The sequence below is a fragment of the Triticum urartu genome, chromosome 6 (genome assembly GCF_003073215.2).
Source record: "Triticum urartu cultivar G1812 chromosome 6, Tu2.1, whole genome shotgun sequence".
In the NCBI taxonomy this organism is placed as follows: Eukaryota; Viridiplantae; Streptophyta; class Magnoliopsida; order Poales; family Poaceae; genus Triticum; species Triticum urartu.
This window is the reverse complement of record NC_053027.1, coordinates 102354761-102378014: the sequence shown is the minus strand read 5'-3', so window position 1 is coordinate 102378014 and position 23254 is coordinate 102354761. Positions and strand designations below refer to the sequence as shown.

General features: G+C 48.1%; 1 protein-coding gene across 1 annotated transcript; it reads right to left on the bottom strand.

Moving 5' to 3' along the window:
• Positions 1 to 3272: 3272 nt before the first annotated feature.
• LOC125516632 lies at positions 3273 to 6747 on the bottom strand. The gene is made up of 9 exons (XM_048682002.1): positions 6662 to 6747; positions 5968 to 6493; positions 5789 to 5869; positions 5646 to 5705; positions 5097 to 5140; positions 4885 to 4927; positions 3923 to 3994; positions 3744 to 3845; positions 3273 to 3671 (listed from the first exon to the last, which is right to left on the bottom strand). Exons 1-9 carry the CDS (start codon positions 6745 to 6747, stop codon positions 3546 to 3548), a joined length of 1140 nt encoding a protein of 379 aa, XP_048537959.1. The 3' UTR covers positions 3273 to 3545.
• Between the last annotated feature and the right edge of the window lie 16507 nt (positions 6748 to 23254).

The window sequence follows — 23254 nt, the reverse complement described above, 5'->3', positions numbered from 1 at the left end:
TCTTAGTTTGCAATATGCAGATGACACTATCCTTTTTTTGGATGCTTCTGTGGATCATACTAGGAATTTGAAACCAGGGCCGACCCATAGATATATGGGGCCCAGGGGCAAGACAGCAATAAGGGGCCCTTGTTTACTCAAAAGCTTAAAATATTTTATATTTCAAAAGCAAAGTAATATCCAGTACATAGCTTCTTAAATTGGACTCTAAAACTGATAGGACAATATATTTATCGATCAAGTGAACTAATGAAATGATGTAGTTCGGCAAAAGCTCGCTCCACAATAGCTTGTATTCCTAAATTTGAATGGAGACTTCATCTCTCAGCTGGTTGTTCTTCAACACTTACTATGGCCAATTGATTCTAGGGGATCTCTACAAGAACTACCAAGTCTGGAAAATTTGTCAAGTGATCCTTTTAGGGATCTTACCTCTTCATCTATTTGCTTTTTTCTCTTCCTTTTGTTAGTACCAGATAAATACTTTCTAGAGGACATGTCACTAAACAAGAACAAGCAACATAAAATGATTAAAACAAGGAACAAAAGCACCTGAGTGTGGATGTAGGTGGCCAAATCAGCAGATCCGCAGGTTGAAGTTAGCACGAACGAGAATAGAACACCATGAACTGAATAATTTGCCCCCCTTCTCTAGTTCGGCAGCTCTCCTAATCTCCTAACTACCGAGCACTCACACTTAGATCCACTGAAGTCTGAAGAGTAGAAAATAAGAAGAAGAAATGTGGAGTCGTTGGAGGGCACATCTATTTAATTGAAAGGAGGAACAAGATTATGGGGAGGAAGAAAAGAAGAACATGTACTGTCTCCAAGTCCCAACATCTAGCTGATGGGGAACAAGCGGAACATAGAAGAAGGAAGGAGAGTCGATTTGCGCCTTTAGTCCCCATTAATGGCCGGCGGCGATCTAGGAATCAGAGACGCACGGGAACGGCGGCGCTGTTTTTGGAGTCTGGGATTTGCGGAAGAGGAGTCGATGAGCATGGGAAAGAGCGACGCTGAACGGGCCCTCTTTACTCTCGCTGTTTTTCTGGGCTTCCTAGTACTATAGAGGAAATAATACCTAGGCTGGGGCCCCTGCCTGCCGGGGGCCCAGGGGGGGAGCCCCGTTTGCCCGGCCTATGGGCCGGCCCTGTTTGAAACAGATTTTATATTTCTTTGAGAAACTATCTAGGTGAAGATTAATTTCCATAAAAGTGACCTTCATACTGTCCATGTGGAAGAACTCGCTAATTGTTTTCTTCAGATTTTCTGTTGTCAGATTGGTTCTTTTCCTTTTAGGTACTTGTGTGTTCCTTTGCATTTCAAAAAGTTGAGGAGGGAGGATACTCAACACATTATAGATAGGACTATTAAGAATATTTTTGGCTGGCTTGGCAGGAATTTATACTACAGGGGTAAGCTTAATTTGCTTACTACTTGTATTGCCAGTATTCTTACTTATCTCATCTCCATGATTAAGTTTCCTAAACGGACCATTGAAGCCATGACTTCTCAAATGACTCATTTCTTTTGGGACAATGTTGGGGATGAACAGAAGTACCATCTTGCAAACTGGGGGCTTATCTCTAGATTTTTTTGGGTGGTATGAGGTCCCTAATCCTAGGGATTTAACATGGCTTTATTAGCCTCTTGGAGCAAAAGATTTTTTGATAACCGGCCAAGTGACTGGAATAAGTGCACTACTGATAAACCTAATATTCTTTGGGCTAAACCTGGTTTGGGTTCTCCTTTTTGGAAATGTATATCTTGGGCCTTTTCTGCTGCTAAAACATTTTGTAGATGGAAGCTGGGTAATGAACAGAAAGTTGCCTTCTGGCAAGAAACATGGTTGGGTGATTGTTCACTCAAAACTCAGTTATGAGATCTGTTTGATTTGCTAGCAATAAGATGTTTCAGTTGTCCAAGTATGGGATGGTGTAGTTGTAAAATTAACTTTCAGGAGATGTGTTAATGAACAAACTCTCAATAGTTGATTTGAGTTAATTTCTCGGGTGAAACCAATTGTTCTATCTTCTGAAGCTGATATTTCTTGTTTGGTCCCTTGATCCTTCTGGCACATACTCTGTGAAATGCTTGTACAAGCTAATCAATTTTGATAGGATATCTTCTAATCTTACAGAATGTATTTGAAAAATTAAGACCCCGCCAAATATTCATATTTTTCTCTGGCTCATCTTACATAATACTAGAAGTCTAACTAGAGATATCTAGCTAAACGGCGCCATGTGGCTGATCCTACTTGTGTATTCTGCAATGAATTGGAAACTATTCAACACTTATTCTTTGATTGCATTGTTGCAAAAAAAAAAATACTTGAAAGGTGGTGGTTGGTGTACTTGATATTCCAATTCCCTGTTCTTTTGATTCCTTAGCTATGTTTCGGCAACAAAAGAAGCAGGCTGCTGTCATCAACATGGTTACGACTGCTACCTTGTGGAGCTTATGGTTGCTTCGCAACGATTTTGTTTCTCAGGGTCGAACGTTACAAAGCAAGAAACGCAACCTGGGTTTGGTAGGAGCGTTTGTTGATCAATGGAAAGTGTTGTGCGCAGATGCTCAAGCTACTATGCTCATGAAATGCCTGCGGCTGCTCGATCATCACCGTGGGGAGCTCCTTAGGATCACTTGGAGATGTCCAGTTGGTGTTCAATAGGTTATATGGTACTCTAGTAGCTTGTGTTCCGCTGTTTATCTCTGTTAAGTTGTAATAAGTCCGCCGCAACTACTTTCTGGTTGCGACGGAGAGCTGTTGAATGATGGTTACACTGTTTGCCTCTGCTTTTAATAAAAGTTGGGACGGCGGGTAACCACTTTGATTCAAAAAATAAATAAATAAACTTGCAAGGGGGAAACGCAAAAGTAAAAGGATAGTAAATGTCTCATGAAAGTATTTTGTATTGCAAAATCATTGTAGGCAATTTGTAGTTTTGGGTGACAAGATTTGTGGTTTGGAAAGGAAAACAATAAGAAAAAGAGTTCGAGAAGTTCAAAGGAGATGGTAAATATCTCAAGAAAGTGAGCTGGATGTCCACCGGCAGAAACCAATCGTACCCCTGTTTTACTCCCCGGCAGCATCAACCAAGCAATACATAAATGTTGTCTCTAGCTAGCTAGGGTTAGAGTTTGTTCAAATGCCATGTAACCCTGTAAACCGGTGTGATGTAGGTAAAGGGAATGCAGAAAATCAAACATAAGAATGTTTGACTTTGGATAAAATGAATATGACTTAGATTTTCAGACGAATGGAGTAATGCCCCAAAATTCTAAATTATATATTAACAGAAACACTGCAAAAATACAAAAGTTTAAATGAAAGACGTGACCGAGGCAATATACTCGACAAGTCTCACAAGTTCTACAACACTTGTCGATCAGTCAATGCCACCAATGCAGAATCACAACCAACAAAAATCTTGTCGGTAAAACCACAATCATCTACCAGGAAGCCGGACAACAATGCTCATATTACAAAGGCCATGGGAGCAAATCTTCAACTACAAATTAGTATGGTGGCATTCTACCTATCAACTAGACGTTGCTTTCCCCAGCCATCGTGGAAGCCTCAGTGAAGGCTTGATTCCCAGCTTAGTCAGGAAGATTGTGTAAATTATATGCAGTATGAAGACAAAGAATCCAGAATTGAGCAGAACCTGCCAAAGAAAGGCAAGTTACTTTCTGAACCAGCTCATCCTATAAGTGTAGTTTGGCAGCTTAAAAATTACCAGTGTCCCAAAGATAACATATATTGCATCCATGGATGGAATCGTGTTCACACCAGCCGCCGCCAGAATGTACGTCAAGGAGGCATGTATGTTAACGGTTATCTGAAATGAGTAGAAGTTAAAGAAGATACCCCCACCCCCCTCCAATCATACTGTCTAATAGTGTTGAGTAGGCATACCAACTGAAAAATATTTTCTCGTATCAAGAACGATGTCACTAACACATATCCACAAGCTCCCACTGCACGTATCTGCAAAGCAAGCTGTCAGCTGACATTCAATTTAAGGACTAAAAGTAAGAGTAGCACCACTCGTGTGCCCGCTATGTACCAGGTGGTGCGGAAAGAAGTGTGTGTTTAAGTTATGACAAGTGGGGCCAGTGGGCCGTTTTAGTGTGTGTTGGCGATATTAGCCCGTCTTTCAGGAACGATAGGAACAAAGCTCTGAATTCTCCTCCAACTTCTCCCTTGTTCTTTTCTGCTTCTTGATCAAGTCAGGCGAACTGAGAGAGATCTCACGTCGACAATCACAACCGGCAAGAATTTAGTTCCTAAGAAAATCTGGATCTTTGTATCCATTTCTCATTGTATTTGTTATTAGCAAAACTGGCTGTTTACTTATTTCCACCCAACGATCCTGAATCCTGATATTAGGTGGACCTATCAACTACCTTCTTTCTCCTCAAGGGAACATGAGCTTATGCACCAGACTCTTCCACCTCTACTCTCCTATTATGAGGAAGTTTCGTTGGGTGAAATTAGACATCATCTAAAGTTAAGAAGAAACATGAACTGGCAATGTGTTGCCTTCCTGAAATGATAGCAATTGCAATTTGCTATTTCATATGTTAAACATAATGAAAACAACGTAAGCATTTTTGGTGTTGGTTTTAATTTGCTTGGTAATTTTGTGACAGAACAACACAAAGGTAACCATTTATCTAAGGGGCGTACAAGAAATAATACAGAGATTTGCAACTATTAGCAATCATGAACTAGACAATCTGATTCACATTTTCATATAGAAACTACATGGTAATGTTGTCAAGTTCCAATCCAAAGCTATGAGGTTCATGTGTAATCCATACATGATCAGAAATACATCTATAGATATGAAATACCAATTGAGAAAAGATATTTACAATTGCGCAGATTATGATGGAAACAATCCAATTGGTCTCCAACCTGATGATAGAGGAGGGAAAAAATGTTACTATTACTCAAAGTCAATATAAATCGACTGGAAGCTACAGCTGCATACATGCACCTCTGATGCAGATATATCATTAACTTTAAGTGACACAGGCTAAAGGTGAAAGCGAAAGCTTCACCTTTTAACCTTTGTATTCCTCACCTCCACATAGTACCCATGGATAGACCAACTACTCCATGCATAAGCTGCAGGAAAACAAGGCCAATGAATGTAAGACTGTCTTCAGTCATAACGGATGAATGCAGGGTTCTTTAAATCTTTCAAGTCCCAACGAAGACACAACGAAAATGAACCAATATACACAGAGAAGCTAAGGGGGAAAACATGGTAAATTTACCAACAACACCAAAATGAAGTACTAAAATGAAAAATGGAATACTGTAGTTAGATGATTGGTAAATGTTAACCGTTCCTGTCATAGCTTGAAGTCTCTAGTTAAATAATTTCTTTCGCTCAGAATATTGATTTCTTGTGGCGCTAAGATAGACTGATTTTTTGTTCTGGAAAATGGAGCTGGTGTTCATTTCAATGACAATGATGTTGAAGTCCCCGTTTCAACACTCAAATTGCAGCACCAACACCCATTAGTTTGAAGGTGCATATGTGAGTTGCCAACTTTAGATGTTTCGAACCAAGCACATGCCGTTGGTACAAGTATGATATGAATCATGTCACAAAAGAGATACTTACCAGATAAGTCAACGCTTTGACAGGGCCAGACAATGTGAAGAGCAGTAAAACAGTAGCCACCTGATGAGGCAATGCCATAAATAAACCAAAATAAAATGCATCAAAGCTATATATGCCAGGTGAACCATTTGATCAGACTTTACCATAGTTTTCCTGCCGGCTTCTAATCCCCATCTTAAGGAGGAGATGACTATTGGCAACGGAAAAAAACAGCTGAAGTAATTCTGCATCAGCAAACGAAGACAGCAGTGTCATGTACCCATCAACAGTGGAATGAATGAACAGATAGAAAGACAAATGGGAGCAGAAAAGCATGGCAGACCTCGATGGCGAGGGAGTTGCTGAGGAAGTAGGCGAGACCGGCAACGGATGCGAACATGGCGCACTCGACGAGCCGCCGCGTCTTGGTGAGCGCCTCGTGCAGGTCCGCGCCTTCCTCGTCCCCATCCGCGCCCCGCCGTTCCTCTCCGGAGGCGGCTCCGCTGACGGCGGCCTGAAGCGGAGGGTTTCGAGCTCGGGGCGCGGTGACGGCGGAGGGAAGGGGGGGCTTGGGGGGGGGGGGGGGGGCCAACCGGGGGGGGGGGGGGGGGGGGGATGGCGGCGGAGAGAAGTGGGGGCAAGGATGGAGGCCAAGGCGAAGCATAGCACCCCCTATCCCCAATCTGTGCTCTCGGGCAGTGGCGGGGCCAGGGTTGAGTGTTGGCCGGAGCGGAGTCGGAGAGGCAGGGGCCGGCGTCCGGTGGCAGCACCGCAGCAGCACGGCGGCCGGGGCGGACTGGAGGCTGGGCTCGCGCGGATGTCGGGACCGCCAGGAGGAAGAAGATACGGCCACCACTGAAGATGATATTCTGAAGAATGGGTGTCATGTGATTCAGTTATCCAACGGCTTAGAAAGAAGGAATCCAACGGCTGAGATCACTCGCAGAGGAAGCACCTGGGTTTGTATGCGGCCAAAATCACTGTTTTGACCTTGTCAGAAAACTTAGGGCGTGTTTGGTTCAAGTTGTGAAGAGTACCTGTATGGCATACACTTCTCAACCCAGTCTGGTTGAGCAAAAACAGGCTCTAATGCATCATCTACAAGTTGTTTGGTTGCCTGCATCTAGGGTCCCTGCATTAGATAATACGTAAGTGCACTTTGTTTGGTTGTCTGCATGGCCCAAGCGGCACATGGACACGGTGTTTAGTTGCACGCATGAGGTATGATTAAGAGTTAGCCCTTGCACTTAGCACATATGGTTAAGAGCTAGCAGAGGAAGAGGGGAAGAAATGCAGTGTGCGTCGGAGCATGGCGACTGCGGTGGATAGTGGCCGTGGCGTCATGTCCGACATGACGAGCATGGAGCCGTGGGCGAGCGACCCCGTCGACGGCACGGCAAGCGACACCGTCGGCGAACTAGTTGTGATGCTCGCGCAAAGACAGTCGACAGAGAAGGAGAATGCAGTGCTCGCGCCATGATATCGTCAGTGCAGTGGACGAGAGAGGAGGCCGAGATGATCGACGCCGGAAACGACTCCAGTGTAGTAGGGCGAGAGAGAGAGTGGAGGCCAAGATGACCGACCTCGTCTGCGGCGCGGCGAACTGCATGGTGCATAGAGGCAGATGACACAAGAAAGTAGTGTGCGCGCCATTGCAACGTCACCGCAGTAGGAGGACGACATAGTAGGCCGAGATGAGCGACGCCTGAAACGACTCTAGTGTAGTAGGATGTGGGCAAGGAGATCAAGGAAAAGCGCTTTCGTGTCTAGATGGGCGAATAGGAGGGCTCTGAGCAGAGGACAAAGAAGCTCGACATGACGACGTTAGTGCAGTAGACTGTTGTTCAAAGAGAGATAAAGATACGATCATCGAAACCAAAAACTTACAACACGAATGTTGGGAGGAACTGCGAGATTAGGCTGTTGGTCAAAGAAAATTTTAAATGATCAATTGTGTGCGACGAATCTAACAAAATTCGTTCAGAATAGCTTCAAACGGGAACACGAAATTAAGAACTTATGACCGACTAAATTACAAACCGATCGCCTGAATGAAACCGTAGCATCGAGGTGCATCTTTTTTGTGTGGAGCTTACCTCAAATCAAAGCACCATTATATAAATCAGAGGGACAAGGAAGAGAGGAGGTTACATAGAAGCTTACTTAGGTTGAAGAAGACCTCATATAATCACCTTGCATCCATCCAATCTTCACTCGTGCAGTTCGCTTGCACTCGCCTCGGCCTCGCTCGCAAGAAACTTCTAAGCGTTTCCAATGAGTCAGGCCCAGAGATGCTTTAAGTTTTATGTTATATAGGTCCAACAGTATAGGTAACCAAATAGGCCGGATTCTTCCCGCACGGACCTAATGAAAGTATACGCAGACAACTAAACACATTCTTAAACACAAAATAAACTCCTCCAAATATTATTTTATTATCTGACCCTTTTCAGAAACACCACAAATCGTGATGTTTCTGCCCTCCGTAAAAACATCGAACCATCTCGCACTACTATCCTGCGAAAGTGGCAGTCCGAAACGCCAAACTGTGCTGCGTTTTCACAAACGCCATAGCCCATGGCGTTACCGGCCAACATAGAAACGTCATGTCTGATGGCGTTAGTGGAGCAAACTGCTACCACTACGTTGACTACTCTATAGCTGTACAAATATACAAAGAGTGTGTGTGTACAGCAGGAACAGCCACTACTCAACTACCTCCGAACGTGACTCCTCTAGCTAAGCACATACAGGATACAGCCATGTAACATGAGACTCGGGCTTCTAGGTATATTCAAACAAAGGGCGAGATGGATCCCCTCCCTCCCTCCTCCCTCGCCTCCTCCTCCCCCTCCTCCCCTCCTTGCCCTAGCCGTCCCGCTCCCCGCCCTGACCCGCTGGCTGGTGCCCGGTCATCCCCCTCTCCGCTTGCAGGTGCTCTCTCTCTCCCCTCCCTTGGCTCCCCGTGGGTGGGGTTCTCGCCTCTGTCTTCACCGCTGCCGGTGCTCGGATCTCGTTTCTGGGCCCTTGCTTCTGATGATGAGGATTTGCGGTCGTCGGTCCCTTCCCCCTGTGGTCCCGTGCCTTGTGCTGGGGGGTGTTGGTGCCTTCCGCCGCTCCTCGTCCCCGCAAGTTCGCTCCTGGTGGCCGGGGCTGGTCGGTGGCCGCGTCCTCGTCGGTCGATGGCTGGATTCGGATCTCTCGGCGGCGGCGTAAGTCTGGTAAGTTTGCTGTTGCGTCACCTGATCTCGTTGTCCTGGGCAGTGCACCTGATGGGGAGCTTGGTGGCCTCCCATCCCCCTCTCCTGCAGCCTCTGCGGCGGCCTCGTCGCCGGCGGCGGCGAAGGCGGGGTCGCTGGTGGCATCGTGTAACCTAGATCTCGATTTCTCCACGATGGCCATCGGGCCGCGGGACGTCCCCTCGGGTGGGCTTGATGGGCCTTGCGGTTTGCCGTTGCCCAGTGGGCCTGCTTCTCCTCCCCCTCTTTCGTCGGTGGCAGATTTCCCCCCTCTGGTCCCATCCGGCCCAGTTGGGCCCATCGTCCGGGTTCCTACTCCTCAACCTTCTTTGGCCCATGTGGCGAGTCGGGCCCAGGTGGGCACGGCTCGGACGGGCTATTTATGGGTCCCCCGCGGCTCTTCCTCCCCTTTGCTAGGGTTTCCGGCTTCCGCTTCCGATCTGCGCCGTCACCGTCTTCCCATTCGTCGCCTCATTAGATCCTCCCCACCTCCACCCCTCCTCCTTCCTTTTGCTGTGGTGCTATCCATGGACAAGTCGCGGGGCTCTTCCTGCGAGGCGCTCTCGGGCAGCAAGCGACGCCGTGAGGACTCCCCTTCCTCCGCGGTGGATCTGGAGCTCGAGGCCTCGCTCCGTTCCAAGTTGGAGGCGGAACAGGCGGCGCGCGAGCAGGTGGCTCGTGACCGCGAGGCTCGGGCTTCGGGTCCGGAGTGGTCGCAGCGCTCGGAGAGGGTTGGTGTGCCCGGATCCGGCCCGCAGGGCTCTGGATCTGGCCATTCTCTCTCTCCAGTGCTGGACCCGTGGGAGGCGGCGGTGGCCTCTGGCGGTGGTGTTTCTTCGTCTTCTGCCTCCCTCCCTGCTCCGGGAGTGGGCCGCGGTCCATCTGCTCCGTCGCACCCTCCTCCTCCTCCTTGCTCGGTTGGGGTTGGTGCTAGTGCTCGTCCGCCGCCTCGGTCCTTCGCGGGGCCGGCGCGTCGGCCGCCCGGTCCGGCCTCTGGGGCGCCCCCTTTTCCGGGGATGGGGGATGGGATCCTTCCTCCTCCTCCGTCGCTTCCGCAATCCCGCCCGTCCTCTGCTTCCCATAACAACCCCTCGGCGCTCACCTGCTTCGCTTGTCACAGGCCTGGCCATTTCCAGTCTCGCTGCACCAACCCTCCTTTTTGCCTGATCTGTCGCTCTGATGGTCACCTCACGGTCAACTGCATGGCTAGGCAGAAACCTCCCGCGGTCATCCAGTTCGGCTCGGGCCTCCCCGGTTGCGCCTTTTTCGCCTTCGACGGTGACCTGCCTGTCCGGGAGGTGGCACCTGCTCTGTCTAATACTGCGATTGTTATGGTCAAGGATCAAAAGATTTCGCCCCAAATTCTTCTGGAAGGGCTTCGCATTTGGGATGAGGCTGGATGGGACCGGCAAGTTGTGCAGTTATCTGAATTTGAGTTCTCTGTGGTGTTTCCCTCCAAAGAATGTTTGCGGATGATTGCCTCATGCACTAGCTTCACCTTGCCCCTCAATCAATTGGTGGTTTCTGTTAAAGCGGCTTCTTGCAGGGGTACGGCAGTTGGTCCTCTCTCTCAAGTCTGGGTTTTGATTGACGATTTGCCTGCTGGTCTCCGTTCATCTGCTTTTCTCATGTCTTTCGGGGTTCTGATTGGGAAGCCCATCGAGGTGGATGAAGACTCTCTGAACAAGGTTGGCCCTGCTAGGATGAAGGTTTGGTGTGTGGATCCTGAATGGGTTCATGGCTCGATTGATATCTTCCCTTCTCCCAATGGTATTAAGCTTCGGGTGCGGGTGGAGGGGGCGGCTGCTCTTCAGACTCCACCTCCCCCTCCTCCCCCTTCTAACCCTTCGGACAAGCATGATAAGGAGGGGGACGGATCTCTGGGTGGCCCTAATCAGAGCCATGGGTCTAACCTCCGCTTCACCCAATCTGAATGGGATGGTTTGGCAGATTCTGAACGTGAGTTGTTTCAATCCCAAGCTCCCTCTGGTGTTGCTCCTCGTGATGATTCGATGATCCCGTTTGCTGCTCCCAATCTCCCTGCTGCTGGTGCTGATATGTCGAAGTTCCCGCCCTGCTCTGCTACCCCCGTTTCTGGTGCTTGCTCCAATCTTCCTGTCCGCCCGCTCTCCCCCTCTCGATCGGGCATTGAAGATCTTCCGGCCTCCCCGGCCCGCGATGTGGTGGAATCCCAGTCCCTCCGGAAGAAGAAATCCTCAGTGCGCAAATTCTCGGCTAAGAGCCGGAACTCGTCGGACTCGAAGGCGTCTTGATCAAGATTTGGGATCTATGTCCCGTTCGGGTCCCCATGTTGGCTCTCCTGCTGTGCGGTCGCCTGCGATTCGATCCCCTGTGTCCACGGCTCGCAAAGGAAGGCGGGTGGCGAATTCAGGTGTTTCTGTCCTGGAGCGGGCTGAAAAGCGGGCTACGGCGAAGGATCTCCCTCTCCCGGGTACATCTCCCGTTCCCTCTGTTGTTGCTTCTCCGATTCGGTTGGTTCTACCTTCTCTTTTGGATGATCATCTTTTAAATATTATGTCGGATGTGGGGGTGGTGGTTGATTCGTCTGTTGGTTCTCCTAGTTCTCTTCTTGCTATTATTCGGGCTAACGAGATGGCTCAGGCTGCCATTGCCAAAGCCAAAGAGGTCGTTGCCTCTCAGGTAGGGGCTTCTAGTAGTGGTCCGGTCGTGGACGCGGGCGCTGGTAGTGGCCAGCCCCAATCCAACTTGTCTAAAAGGGGCACCAATAAGCGTGCTAAACCCTGCGTGGCCCCTTGCAGGTCGAGCCTTCGAATCAAGAATCTTTCTTATAAATGAGGGCGTTATTCTGGAATATTAGGGGGTTCGGTGCTAGGGGGCGCCGTGACCAACTTAAAGATCTGGTTCGTTCTAATTCTATTGACTTTGTGGGGCTGGTAGAAACCTTCAAGGAATCCTTCTCCCCTAATGACTTTTCTGCTATTGTGGGCATGGACAGATTTAATTGGAACTTTTTACCTGCTTCGGGGCACTCTGGCGGGATCTTGATAGGCTCCAATAAAGATATTTTTTATTTTGTTGCTTTTGATCATGGGATCTTTTGGGCCAGTGTTGTTCTCTCTCATAAAGCTCAGAATACTCTTTGTGAGTTTTCGTCGTCTATGGGCCCGCAGACCATTCCTTGTCGCCTTTATTTCTTATTGAACTTTCGTTGAAGATCGATGCTTGTAATTTACCGATGGTTATCGGGGGAGACTTTAACCTTCTGCGGTGCCCTAATGACAAAAGTAATGATAACTTCTCCTGGCCGCTGGCTAATGCCTTTAACAACTTCATTAGTGCCAATGCTATTCGTGAGCTGCCTCGGGGGGGAGCTCGTTATACCTGGTCCAATCATCAGTCAATCCCTATTAGATCAGTGCTTGACAGAGTCTTCCTTTGTCCCAGGTGGGATTCCTTGTTCCCTAGGGCCTCTCTTTACGCCAATTGCATTATCGGTTCTGATCATACCCCCTTAATTCTTGACGATGGTTCCATTAGCCTCAGGCCTCCGGCTAGATTTCAATTTGACGCCTCCTGGTTGGCTGTGGATGGCTTTGTCGATATGGTTGCGGCGAAGATCTCCCTTTCTCTATCATCCAATTCTCGCTCCTTTGGGCCTTTGGATGATTGGCATTCATGTTCCTATAACTTGCGTAAATTCCTCAGAGGTTGGTCTCGTAATCGTGCGGCGGAGGATCGTCGCACCAAATCTTTCCTCGAAGACCAGATCTTGTCGCTGGATCGCGCGGCTGATTCTATTGGGCTCTCTGACGATGGTTGGGCGGTTCGTTATAATCTGGAGGCTGCTTTAATACAGCTACACCATGAGGCTGAGATTTATTGGCGTCAACGGGGTACTCTAAACTGGACTCTAAAAGGCGACTCCCCTACGGCGTATTTCTTTGCGATCGCGAACGGCAGGCGTAGACGATGTGGTATTAATAGCCTGCTCATTAATGGTGTGCGATCTTCGGAGCAGTCTGTTATTATGGCTCATGTGGTGGATTTCTTCTCTTCGTTGTTGGGGGCTAAACCTCCATCGGGCTTCTCCATTTCTCCCTCCCTTTGGAACTTAGGTCTTAAAATCTCACCCGAGGAGAATGCCTCTTTGATGATCCCTCTTTCTGATCAGGAAATTTGGGATGTTGTTAACACTGCCAATCCTAATGCTGCTTCTGGGCCAGACGGCTTCTCTATTCCTTTCTTTCGGAAATTCTGGCCCCAGTTGAAACAGCTGGTTTGTAATGTTATCCAGGGCTTCTGTCTTGGTACTGTCGATATCTCCCGCCTAAACTATGCAGTGATAACCCTGATCCCCAAGGTTAAGGGTGCTGATGTCATTTCCCAATTCCGACCTATTGCTTTGATTAACAACTTCGCCAAATTCCCGGCTAAAGGCTTTGCGAATCGTTTGTCGCTGGTTGCTCATAGAGTTATTAGTCCTTATCAATCTGCTTTCATCAAAGGGCGTTTCATCCTTGATGGTATCCTATCCCTTCATGAGATTGTTCACGATCTTCACGCTCGGAGAGCTAAAGCGGTTATCCTTAAGCTATACTTTGAGAAAGCCTAGGACTCCGTTAGCTGGCCCTTCCTCAAGCAGGTCCTTCTTGCTAAAGGTTTCGACGGTGCTTATGTTCATCGTATCATGCAGTTGGTCTCGGGTGGCCATACTGTCGTTTCGGTTAATGGTTTTGTTAGCAATTTCTTCGCCAATGGTAGGGGCCTTCGCCAAGGGGATCCTGCTTCCCCTGTTCTTTTTAATTTTGTGGCCGACGCCTTCTCATGCATGCTTTCCAGGGCGGCCCGTTGTGGGCACATTGCTCCTGTGGTCTCTCATTTACTTTTGGAGGGTGTTTCCCACTTGCAATATGCAGATGATACAATTATCTTGGTGGAGCTGGATGACACCTGCATTGCCAATCTTAAATTCATCCTGTTGTGTTTCGAAGCTGTTTCGGGTCTTAAGATTAATTTCGCTAAAAGTGAGGTTCTGGTGACGGGTGTGGATGAGGCAGAAGCCTTGCGGGTTGCCAGGCTTCTGAACTGTTCTTTGGGTTCCTTTCCCTTTAAATATCTAGGCCTTCCTATCTCTCCTGGCGTGCTCCATGCTAAAGATTTCGCTCCGGCGGTCGCTAAAGTGGGGAACAGGGTGCTCCCTTGGAGAGGCAGATATAATACCAATGCTGGCAAAGTTGCTCTAATTAACTCCTGCTTATCCTCTCTCCCCATGTTTCTTATGGGCTTCTATCTTCTTACGGATGGCGTGCATGCTGGCTTCGACAAACATAGGGGAGCCTTCTACTGGAATTCCGCGGATAACAAACGGAAATATAGGCTGGTCAAGTGGCAGCATATGTGTAAGCCTAAAAACCGTGGGGGGTTAGGTATTATTAATACTCGGGTGATGAACATTTGTTTGCTTATCAAGTGGTGGTGGAAAATTTTAACTAGTGGGGCTGACTCGCTTTGGTTCTCGATTCTTAAGGCTAAATACTTCCCACATTCCAACCCGCTGTTTGCCACCGCGAGGCGCGGCTCTCAATTTTGGAAATCCCTTGTCAAAGTCAGACCTATTTTCCTGGAACATGTTAAATTTAATGTTGGTAATGGGATGGCAGTCCGCTTTTGGTTGGACTGGTGGTCGGGGGATGCCCCCCTCGCTGAGAGTTTTCCGGTTTTGTTCTCTTACTGTCCTAATTCCGGTATCTCCATCGCGGAGGTGGCGGCTAATAACTGGGATCTGGCCTTTCGTCGGGCCCTATTTCCTGAAGAGTTGGAAGATTGGCAAAGTCTCTCTGCCCTCTTCCCCGTGCTCTCGGAGTCGCCCGATTCTGTAGTCTGGCCTCATTCGGCCTCAGGTAGATTTACGGTCAAGTCGCTTTATTCTAGACTTATTGGTGGTACTCCTTCGACCAGATTCTCTTGTGTTTGGAAGTCCAAAGTTCCTCCTAAGATTAAAATTTTCCTTTAGTAAGCCTTTCGTGGTCGCCTGCCGGCTGCTGACCAGATTAAAAAGCGCAATGGGCCTGGTTCGGATTTCTGTCATCTATGTGGGGCCTTGGAGAACTCTGATCACATCTTTTTCAATTGCGTGCTGGCCAAGCTGGTTTGGTGTTGTGTCAGATCTTGGCTTCAGGTCTCTTGGAACCCCTCCTCTTTCTCCGATATTCGAACCCTAGCCAAAGCTTTGGTTGGGTCACCAAGAGGGTGTTTTAGGTTGGCCTGGGTGCCCTATGTTGGGCTCTGTGGACCATTAGGAATAAATTTACTATTGAGCATATCTTCCCATCTAAGCCTGCTGACGTTCTTTTCAAATCATGTATATTATTGCAGCAGTGGAGATCATTGACTAAGGAGGTTGATCGGGATGCCCTGGACCTGCTCATCGACAAAATCCGGGCTTCGGCATCTCACATCTCCGGACGGGATCCTGTCGTCTAATCCTGGTGGTGCTGTTTGCGGAGTTTAGGTCTCACTCCTTTCCGGCCTGCGCGCCGTGTATGGCAGTTGCATGTATCCATCCTTCCTTGACTATTCTTATATACTTTTCGTTCCGTGCGTTCTCCTCGTTAACTGGTCTCTTTCCTGTTTGGTCTCGTGACGCTGCCATGTGGCTTTATTTATAAAGTCGGGCTATGGCCTTTTCTCTAAAAAAATATTCAAACAAAACCCATGTCTCGCCGCCGTCGTCGCAGCCGCCCACGGGCTCGGCAGCGGCTCTGCCGCTCTGGGTGCTGGTACGCCGTTGGGCCAACCTCCGATGCACCAGGTGATGCTTGTAGTCAAGACGGCGTGCGAGCTAGCCGTGGCTTCTCCAGCTCTCCTGCATGGACGTGCATGCATGCGATTAAGCAGCAAGCATGTGTCGAGTGTCGACCGGCCGCAGCTGCTACTGTTTCATACCTCACCAAGTTCAGCGTTTATACGTCGGTCGGTAACGCCATCAGCCATGGCGTTTGTGGAAGCAAATCGTTTAATAACAACCGGATGATTTCTGAGAAAATCATCCGCGTCTAGCGGACGCCACGTTGTGATGGGACCACGCATGCATGACGCACGGCTTTTCCTCCTGAGCCATTCCTTTTTTTTAGAAACCGGCAGAAGCATTGCCTTTTTTTATAGAAGGAAAGCAAGAAACGCGATGTACACAAGGGCACACATTTTTAGGAAATGCAGCATAAACCACCAGAACACGGTACTAACCCAAAGCTAAATTAGCCAATCTCCTCTGTTGGCCTGGCTCCGGCAAATGCCAATTCGCGTTGTTTAATTGCCTCCAAGGCCAGCATGGCAACCTCCGTATGCGTCAAATGAATACCGGTGAAAACTCGTCTGTTTCGCTCCTTCCATACTGACCATAAGGTGTAGATGATCCTCCCGCCGCGTCGCCGACGCACCTGCTTTGATTGGTTTGCAAGCAAGGTATCCCACCCACCAATCTGACACGCTTCCGGGCTCAAGTAGGAACCCCGATATCAGCAAGCCCTCGTTTGTCCATGTGTTCACTTGGTTTCATACCGCGACTGCAAAGGGGCAGTCCTTGCAGAGATGGCTTGCAGTTTCTGGCTCCTGAAGGCAGAGCTGACATCTGGGGTCATGCGGCTAGCCATGCAATGCCAACCTGTCCGCGGTCAAAATCCTCCCATGGAGGGCCAGCCAGGTGAAGAATTTGCACTTGGGTTCGGCATGAGCGGACCAGACCTTGGAGGGGTTAAACATAGGATGAGAGCCATGGAATTGCGCCCCATACGCCGACGCAGAGGAGTAAGCCCCGTCGGTAGTCAGGTTCCAGGAAATGTGGTCCTCGTTGGTCGGTAACAGGGTGGTCTGGCTGATCCACTCCCATACAAACACGAATTCCCCCAGCTGGTGCATGGACCGAAGGCCAGAGACCGCCCTGATCCAACTCTCGTTCGATAATTCTTCGTGCACCGTTCTGTTTTTCCTGGAGGCTATCTTGAAAAGCTCAGGTGCAATAAGCTTGAGGGGCCCTTTACCACTCCAGTTGTCATGCCAGAAGAGAGCCTTTTTCCCATTGCCCAACGAGATGGTAGTGCAGGCGCGAAATAGGTTCAGGTCAGCTTGGTCGCAGGGCAGTTCGGAACCCACCCAAGGCCTGTCTGGGTCCGTCCATTGAAGCCAAGGCCAACGGAGGCGAAGCGCCCGGCCAAATCTCTCAAGGTCCATGATCCCAAGACCGCCTAGATGCTTAGGGCGACAGACCATCTTCCAGCTAACCAAGGCGTGCCCACTAGATGTCTGAGTTTGGTCCTCTTTTTGCCAGACGAAGTCACGTATTATTTTGTCAACCTTACGTAGGGTCCCCTTTGGTATGCTTAGGGCGGTGATGTGAAATGTTGCCATGGCCGTAAGGACCGACTGAGCCAAGGCGACCCGACCGATCTTGTTGAAAAGCTTGCCCTTCCATCCCGGTAGCCTGCCAGCAATCTTGTCGATGAAGGGTTGCAGGTCGATCCCGCGCAACCGGCGAAAGTGCAAGGGTAGCCCGAGGTAGCGGCCCGGGAAGGCAACGATCTTGGCTGGGAAGTCGGCCAGCACGTCCTGAAGGTCAATGTTGCCGCACCTGATCGGAAAAACCTCGGTCTTGGACAGGTTTGTGACGAGGCCGCTAGCCCTCCCAAAGGCCGAGAGGATAGCAGAAATGGCCCGGAGCTCGTCCTTATCCGGATTCGCGAAAATGCCAGCATCATCTACGTAGAGTGAAATTCTAAATCTTGTAGAGCGTGCTTTGATGGGCTTAAGAATGCCGTTCTGGGTGGCGAGCCACTCCTTTTTCATCGTTATCTTTTCTCTCAGTCCACCTCATCTCCTACCTCTCCTTCTCTCACCTCTCCACCCAGCTCCTCCGACCACCGCATTGCGAGGCTGCGCCGGCACCGCTTTCTGCTGTTGCACCCTTGCGTTTTGCAGGGGGGCCCCATGCTGCAGACGCCGGCGTTGCTCTTCAATCCCTCCACGCCAGTAGCAGTTGACGATAGGCATCCCGCAGCTCGCCACCAGCCTTGCAGCAATGGCGCAGCTCGCGTCGGAGTTGTAATTAATGGAGCGTGCCAGGTGCTGCAGAGCGCCGCTGGCATCGTTGGAGCTCCGTGTGCGGCTGTAATGTGACTTCGCAGGCGCTGCAATGGAACGTCGCCGAGGTCGATGGAGCTTCGCCGGCACTGCAATGGAACATCGCCGAGGTCGTTGGAGCTTCGCCGGAGTTGCAATGAAACATCGCCGATGTCGGTGGAGCTTCGCCGGCGCTGCAATGAAGAGCGCCCGGGGCTGCAATGGAGTGTGTCGGGGTCGTTGGAGCTCTGACGCGGCGACAATGGAGCTTCGCCAGAGTTGTAATGAAGCAGGCCCGGGGCTGCAACGAAGCGCCACAGGGATCGTTGGAGCTCTTCCATGACTGTAATGGAGCTTCGGCGGACTGCAATGGAGCTTCACGGGTTGCCGACGGTGCTACTTTGGAGCTTTTCTTCACACCGTGGTTCATCACCGCCGTTAGAGGCTCGCTGTCGGTCTGCAGTTGCTTCGACAAAGCACCGCCGTTCCTGGAAGTAGCGTCTGCACCGGACAACCTATTGCAAAGCAGCATCGCCGTCAAGGTGTGACAGCAGCCGCGCCGATCTGCACCGGATCTCCTGCTACATAGAAGTATCGCGGTCGAGCCGTGGCAGCGACACCACACCGTCGAGCTGCAGCGGCCACCTGCTTCAACGCAACATCACCATCATCCAGCTGCAGTGGCCGGGCCGCTGGGGATTTGCAGTATCAAGCATCGCCTGCAGCAGAACACAACGACACCTCTGAAAGCGGGCTTTGCAGTGGCGGCGCCGATTTTGCAACAGGGGACGGTGCAACAGCATGCACCGGCTCTACTCCCTCCGTCCGGAAAAGCTTGTACGAACCTTATCTCTCAAATGGATGTATCTAGCACTAACTTGGTGCTAGATACATCCATTTGAGGGACAAGTTTTTTCGGACCGAGGGAGTACTATGAAGATCGACGGCGGCCGTAAAAGGTGTTGCGGGCGGCTTTCCTTCCACAACGCAGAGTTCTTTTTTCTTCCTTTTGGTGATGCGGGGAGTGCGACTGTAGTTTGGTCTACAAGAAGAGGATGACTGGCTTGATCCAATGGCCATATAACACCTGATCCGACGGCTCATGAGGCGGTTGATTTTTGCCTCGCGTAAGTGTAGCGACCCGACCTCAGATGGTCAAGTCTCTGTGCTTCAGTGTCATCCCTGGATCGGTAATGCTGACACACACAGTACTCGAGGATTTATAACAGAGTAGCAATCACACACTTATTACATCGAAAAATTCTAAAAGAGAACTTATTACAATAATATAGCTTAAGGCCATATAATGCGATAACAGCGGAAGGCTTGGAAGATAAAGTGAGTCCATCAACTCCAACGGCATAGCTGAGCTGCACGGCAACGACCTAACGAACCTTACTCCTCGTTTGAAAAGTCTGCAACATAATACGTTGCAGCCCAAAAATGGGTCAGCACATGGAATATGCTGGCAATATAACACAGTAGAGCAGAAATAGAATAATGCTATCACTACATGCATATATGGCTGGTGGAAAGCTGTATGGCTATATTTTTTGCGAAAAGCCAATTTTTCCCTACAACAAAGGAATAGATTTTTATTTAACTATCATGGTGGTTGAAACATCATTGAGAAGGTACTACCAACTCAATCCCAATTAAAGTGATTAACAACCCAACAGTATTAATTAAACATGGTGAGATACATGTGATAACCCAAGTACTAGATACTCAAGAATTGTCCATAATCGGGGACACGACTAACCATGATTAGATTGTACACTTTGCAGAGGTTTGCGCACTTTTCCCCACAAGACTCGATCGCCTCCGTTGGATTTCTCGCACTACATGGTGTTTGAGAAACAGATGACCGAGACACAGTCTTTCAGAAACGTTAACTCTCTACTCCAGGTAGACCATACCAAACCTACAAAACCCACTACCTGCTGATCTACCTCTTCAAGAGCTTCACGTAACTTACTCAACTATGCTAGAGCGCATAATAGCTTGTGGCTGCACACGGAAGTTTCTAGCATGAATCATCTCAGTTCCCTTTGAGCCTGGATGGCGGTCCATAGGAAGATCACACGGGTACCCCGGGATTTCCAAAAAAATACAGACAACACTGGGTTCCCCAGGTGCCTCAATCCACCCAGTTGTTTGATTAAGTTGCCACCTTAAGTTGAACCATTAATTAACAATCTCACATCTGTCATGAATTTCACTCAAACCCAAACCACGTCTACGAGCATAGCATAGCAATATAAGCAATACGTAGAAGTAACTCCCAAAGGTTTGGATATAACAGGCAATAGGTTCTACCTCAGCAACTACTTCCCAACCCACAAGTTAATGACATCATAATCACGCAATGTTTGGAGATTGGAACTAATGCATAAAAACTGGGTAATAATGGGATACGATCAAAGTGTTACTTGCCTTGCTGACTATCCGCGAATCCTACAGACTCGTAGTAACATGCTTCGCACTCCGGGAATTCTATCGTAAGCAAACAATAACATGCATAAGTAACAAGCAATGATGCACAAGCAAAACTCAAATAAGAGAGATTGACCAGAAAGTTCAACTTAAGAACTCCGGTACGCAAAAAGAATCAAATCAAACGAAGCAACGAAAGTCAAACGGCGAAAGAAAACCACTTCGTTTACTAATTCTAAACTTAAGTCAAATTTTACAGTAACAAAAACTTGTTTGAGTTGGTTAACCGGAAAGAGGGTTTCGAGATGAAACTCCAGGCGCTTGAATCGCCTGATTCCGATAAACGAGCGAAAAGATAAACCGAAATTAAGATCGGATCAGAAATCGCGATCAGAAAAATCGCGGAATAAATCCGAGAAAAAGAAAAACGACGAACAGATTAACGAACGAACGTTCGTTATCTGGATCTAAACGAAGAACGCGTTCGTTTAAAACGAACGAACGAGCGAACACTCGCTAAAAAAATAAACCGGAGAAAAACCGATCTATTTAAAAAACGAAAACTAGAGTTTTGAAAAAACCGAATGGTTTTTTTAGAAAAACCGGCGGTTGGAACCGGCGGCTACCTTCGGCAAGGGCTTGGGCGGCGGGGTGCGGCGGCGGCGCGGGCGGCGGGCGGCGGCGGCGGCGGGGCTCGGTGGCGGCGCGGCTCGGGGCGGCGGGCTCGGCGGCGACGCGGGCGGCGGTGGTGGTGTGGTGGTGGGGGGCCGGGATGGCGCGTACATATAGGAAGGGGTGGCGACTTGGAGTAGGGGGTAAGACGCGGCGGCGGAGGCGGAGTCCGGCTCGGACTCTGTCCGAGTCGTCGGCGGCGGCGGGGCTCGCGCGCGTGGGAGGCGGCGGCGACTTGGGCCGGCGGCCCGGCTGGGTTCGGCCCAGTCGGCGCGGGGAGTTTTTTTAATTAAAAAAACAGTTTCACCGACAGAAATAAAATCCTAGAAATTAAAATAAAAATCTAAAAATACCAAAACAAATTTTCACTGTCTAAATAAAATATTTAGGACGAGTTGACCATTTTCTTGGCCCTAAAATGCAATTTTGAAAACGTGCAATTTTTCTAATGCAAATAAAATTCGAATAAAACCAAATAAAATCCAATAAATGATTTTAATATTTTTCCTCCAATATTTCAATTATTTTGGGGAAGTCCTATTATCTCCACTCATTTGATTTAATATGAAATATTTTTCGGAGAGAAAAATTATAAAGATCAAAATTCTCGTTTCATTATTTGATAAAAATCAAATATGAAACCGGAAAATCCTCAACTCTCTCTCCATGGGTCCTTGAGTTGCTTAGAATTTCGAGGATTGCGGAACGGAGATGTAGTAAATCATGATATGCATGGATGATCTACGTATAACATTCCAAATTAAAATTTTGGGATGTTACAGTAAGTCGGATGATTCGTAGCGTTGGCCTTTGTGGAAATGCAACAGAGTTTGACGTTTTGGACTGCCACGTCGGCAGGCCAACAACACGGGGGGTTTAACGTTTCTACTTAGGGCTGAAACGCCATGATTCGTGGCGTTTCTGAAATGGGTCATATCATAAAATAAAATTTGATGGAGCTTATTTTGTGTTAAATTTTTTTGACAAGGTCAAAACAGTAGTTTTGGCCTTTATATGCTCACTCGTCATTTCACCTTGTTTAACCTTTGAGCAAGTTTAACAGTATAGTTACTCAATTTCTCTCTCATTTTCCCCCAAACTTTTCAAATTGCTGAAAACACACTCGGGGGTCCGACAAGGGTACCAAAGCAATGGTTCAATCCTCGACGACAAGATCGATTCATTGAACCAAAAGGTTGGGATCTCTTGTAAAATCCCTCTCTACTCTCCCGATTTGTGGCAACAGCGGTTCAAGAGGTGATTCGAGCCGGCAGTCACTAAGGCTTCGAGCCTTTCTGTGTGTAGGTTGTGCTAGGCTAAACCTTCAGAGCAATGCAAAACATATGGGCCATGGGTGCCCGAGCCCAGCTCCTCCCATTCTCCTGAGTTTAGGCAAACTAACAAAACAAACAATGATGCCTTACAAACAACAGAAATCAATGGAAGTGCTTTGTTTTTTTTCCTTCCGTTCGTTCACTGGAAGCTGTTTTTTTTAGCTTTTCTTCTTGTGTTTGTTTTTGTTTTCTTTCCTTGTTTCTTTTTTCTTTTTTCTTTTCATATTGGGGTTTTCTTCTGTTTTTCTTTTGCACATTTTAGTTTATGTTTTTTAGTATACTGTGAATATTTTTCTAATACACGGCGAACATTGTTTAAATACACACTAAACATTTTTAGTATATAGCAATTCAAATAAAATATTTAAAATATATGATAAACATTTTTAATATACACTGAACATTTTTAATATACACTGAACATTATTTAATATACAATGAACTTATTTTAATATACAATAAACATTATATTAATATAGATTGATTTTTTTAATATACGTTAAGCTTTTCCTTCAACACATAATGAGAATTTTCTAAAACATGTTTCTATTTTAATAAGTTTTTAAAGATATAGCTCCTAAAAACACAACCATTATTTTTGGGTGAAAATTGACTAAAAAACTGAAGAGAAAAATAAAATTTAAAAACCACTTACGGGCGGAGTGGGCCGGCCCGTTTGCCCTGGCTTCAGGCGGAGCCTCCTCTATTTGACAAGTATGGGTCCAATAGGAGCTCTCGCCTAGGTGGGGCCAGAGGAAATTTGCACCGTTGAAGAACATGAAAACCAAATGACTCGGCCATAGAAACCAGCTTAGTTTTCTTCTTCTGCGTTCTCACCAACTCACTATTTTCC

Excerpts from the sequence above, each read along its gene's own strand:
- LOC125516632 (XM_048682002.1), bottom strand. The coding sequence starts at position 6,747 with ATGCAGGCAACCAAACAACTTGTAGATGATGCATTAGAGCCTGTTTTT. Across the intron at positions 6,494-6,661 it reads GAGAAGTGTATGCCATACAG|AATATCATCTTCAGTGGTGG; the intron begins GTACTCTTCACA and ends CCCATTCTTCAG. Across the intron at positions 4,928-5,096 it reads TCCATGGGTACTATGTGGAG|GTTGGAGACCAATTGGATTG; the intron begins GTGAGGAATACA and ends CTCTATCATCAG.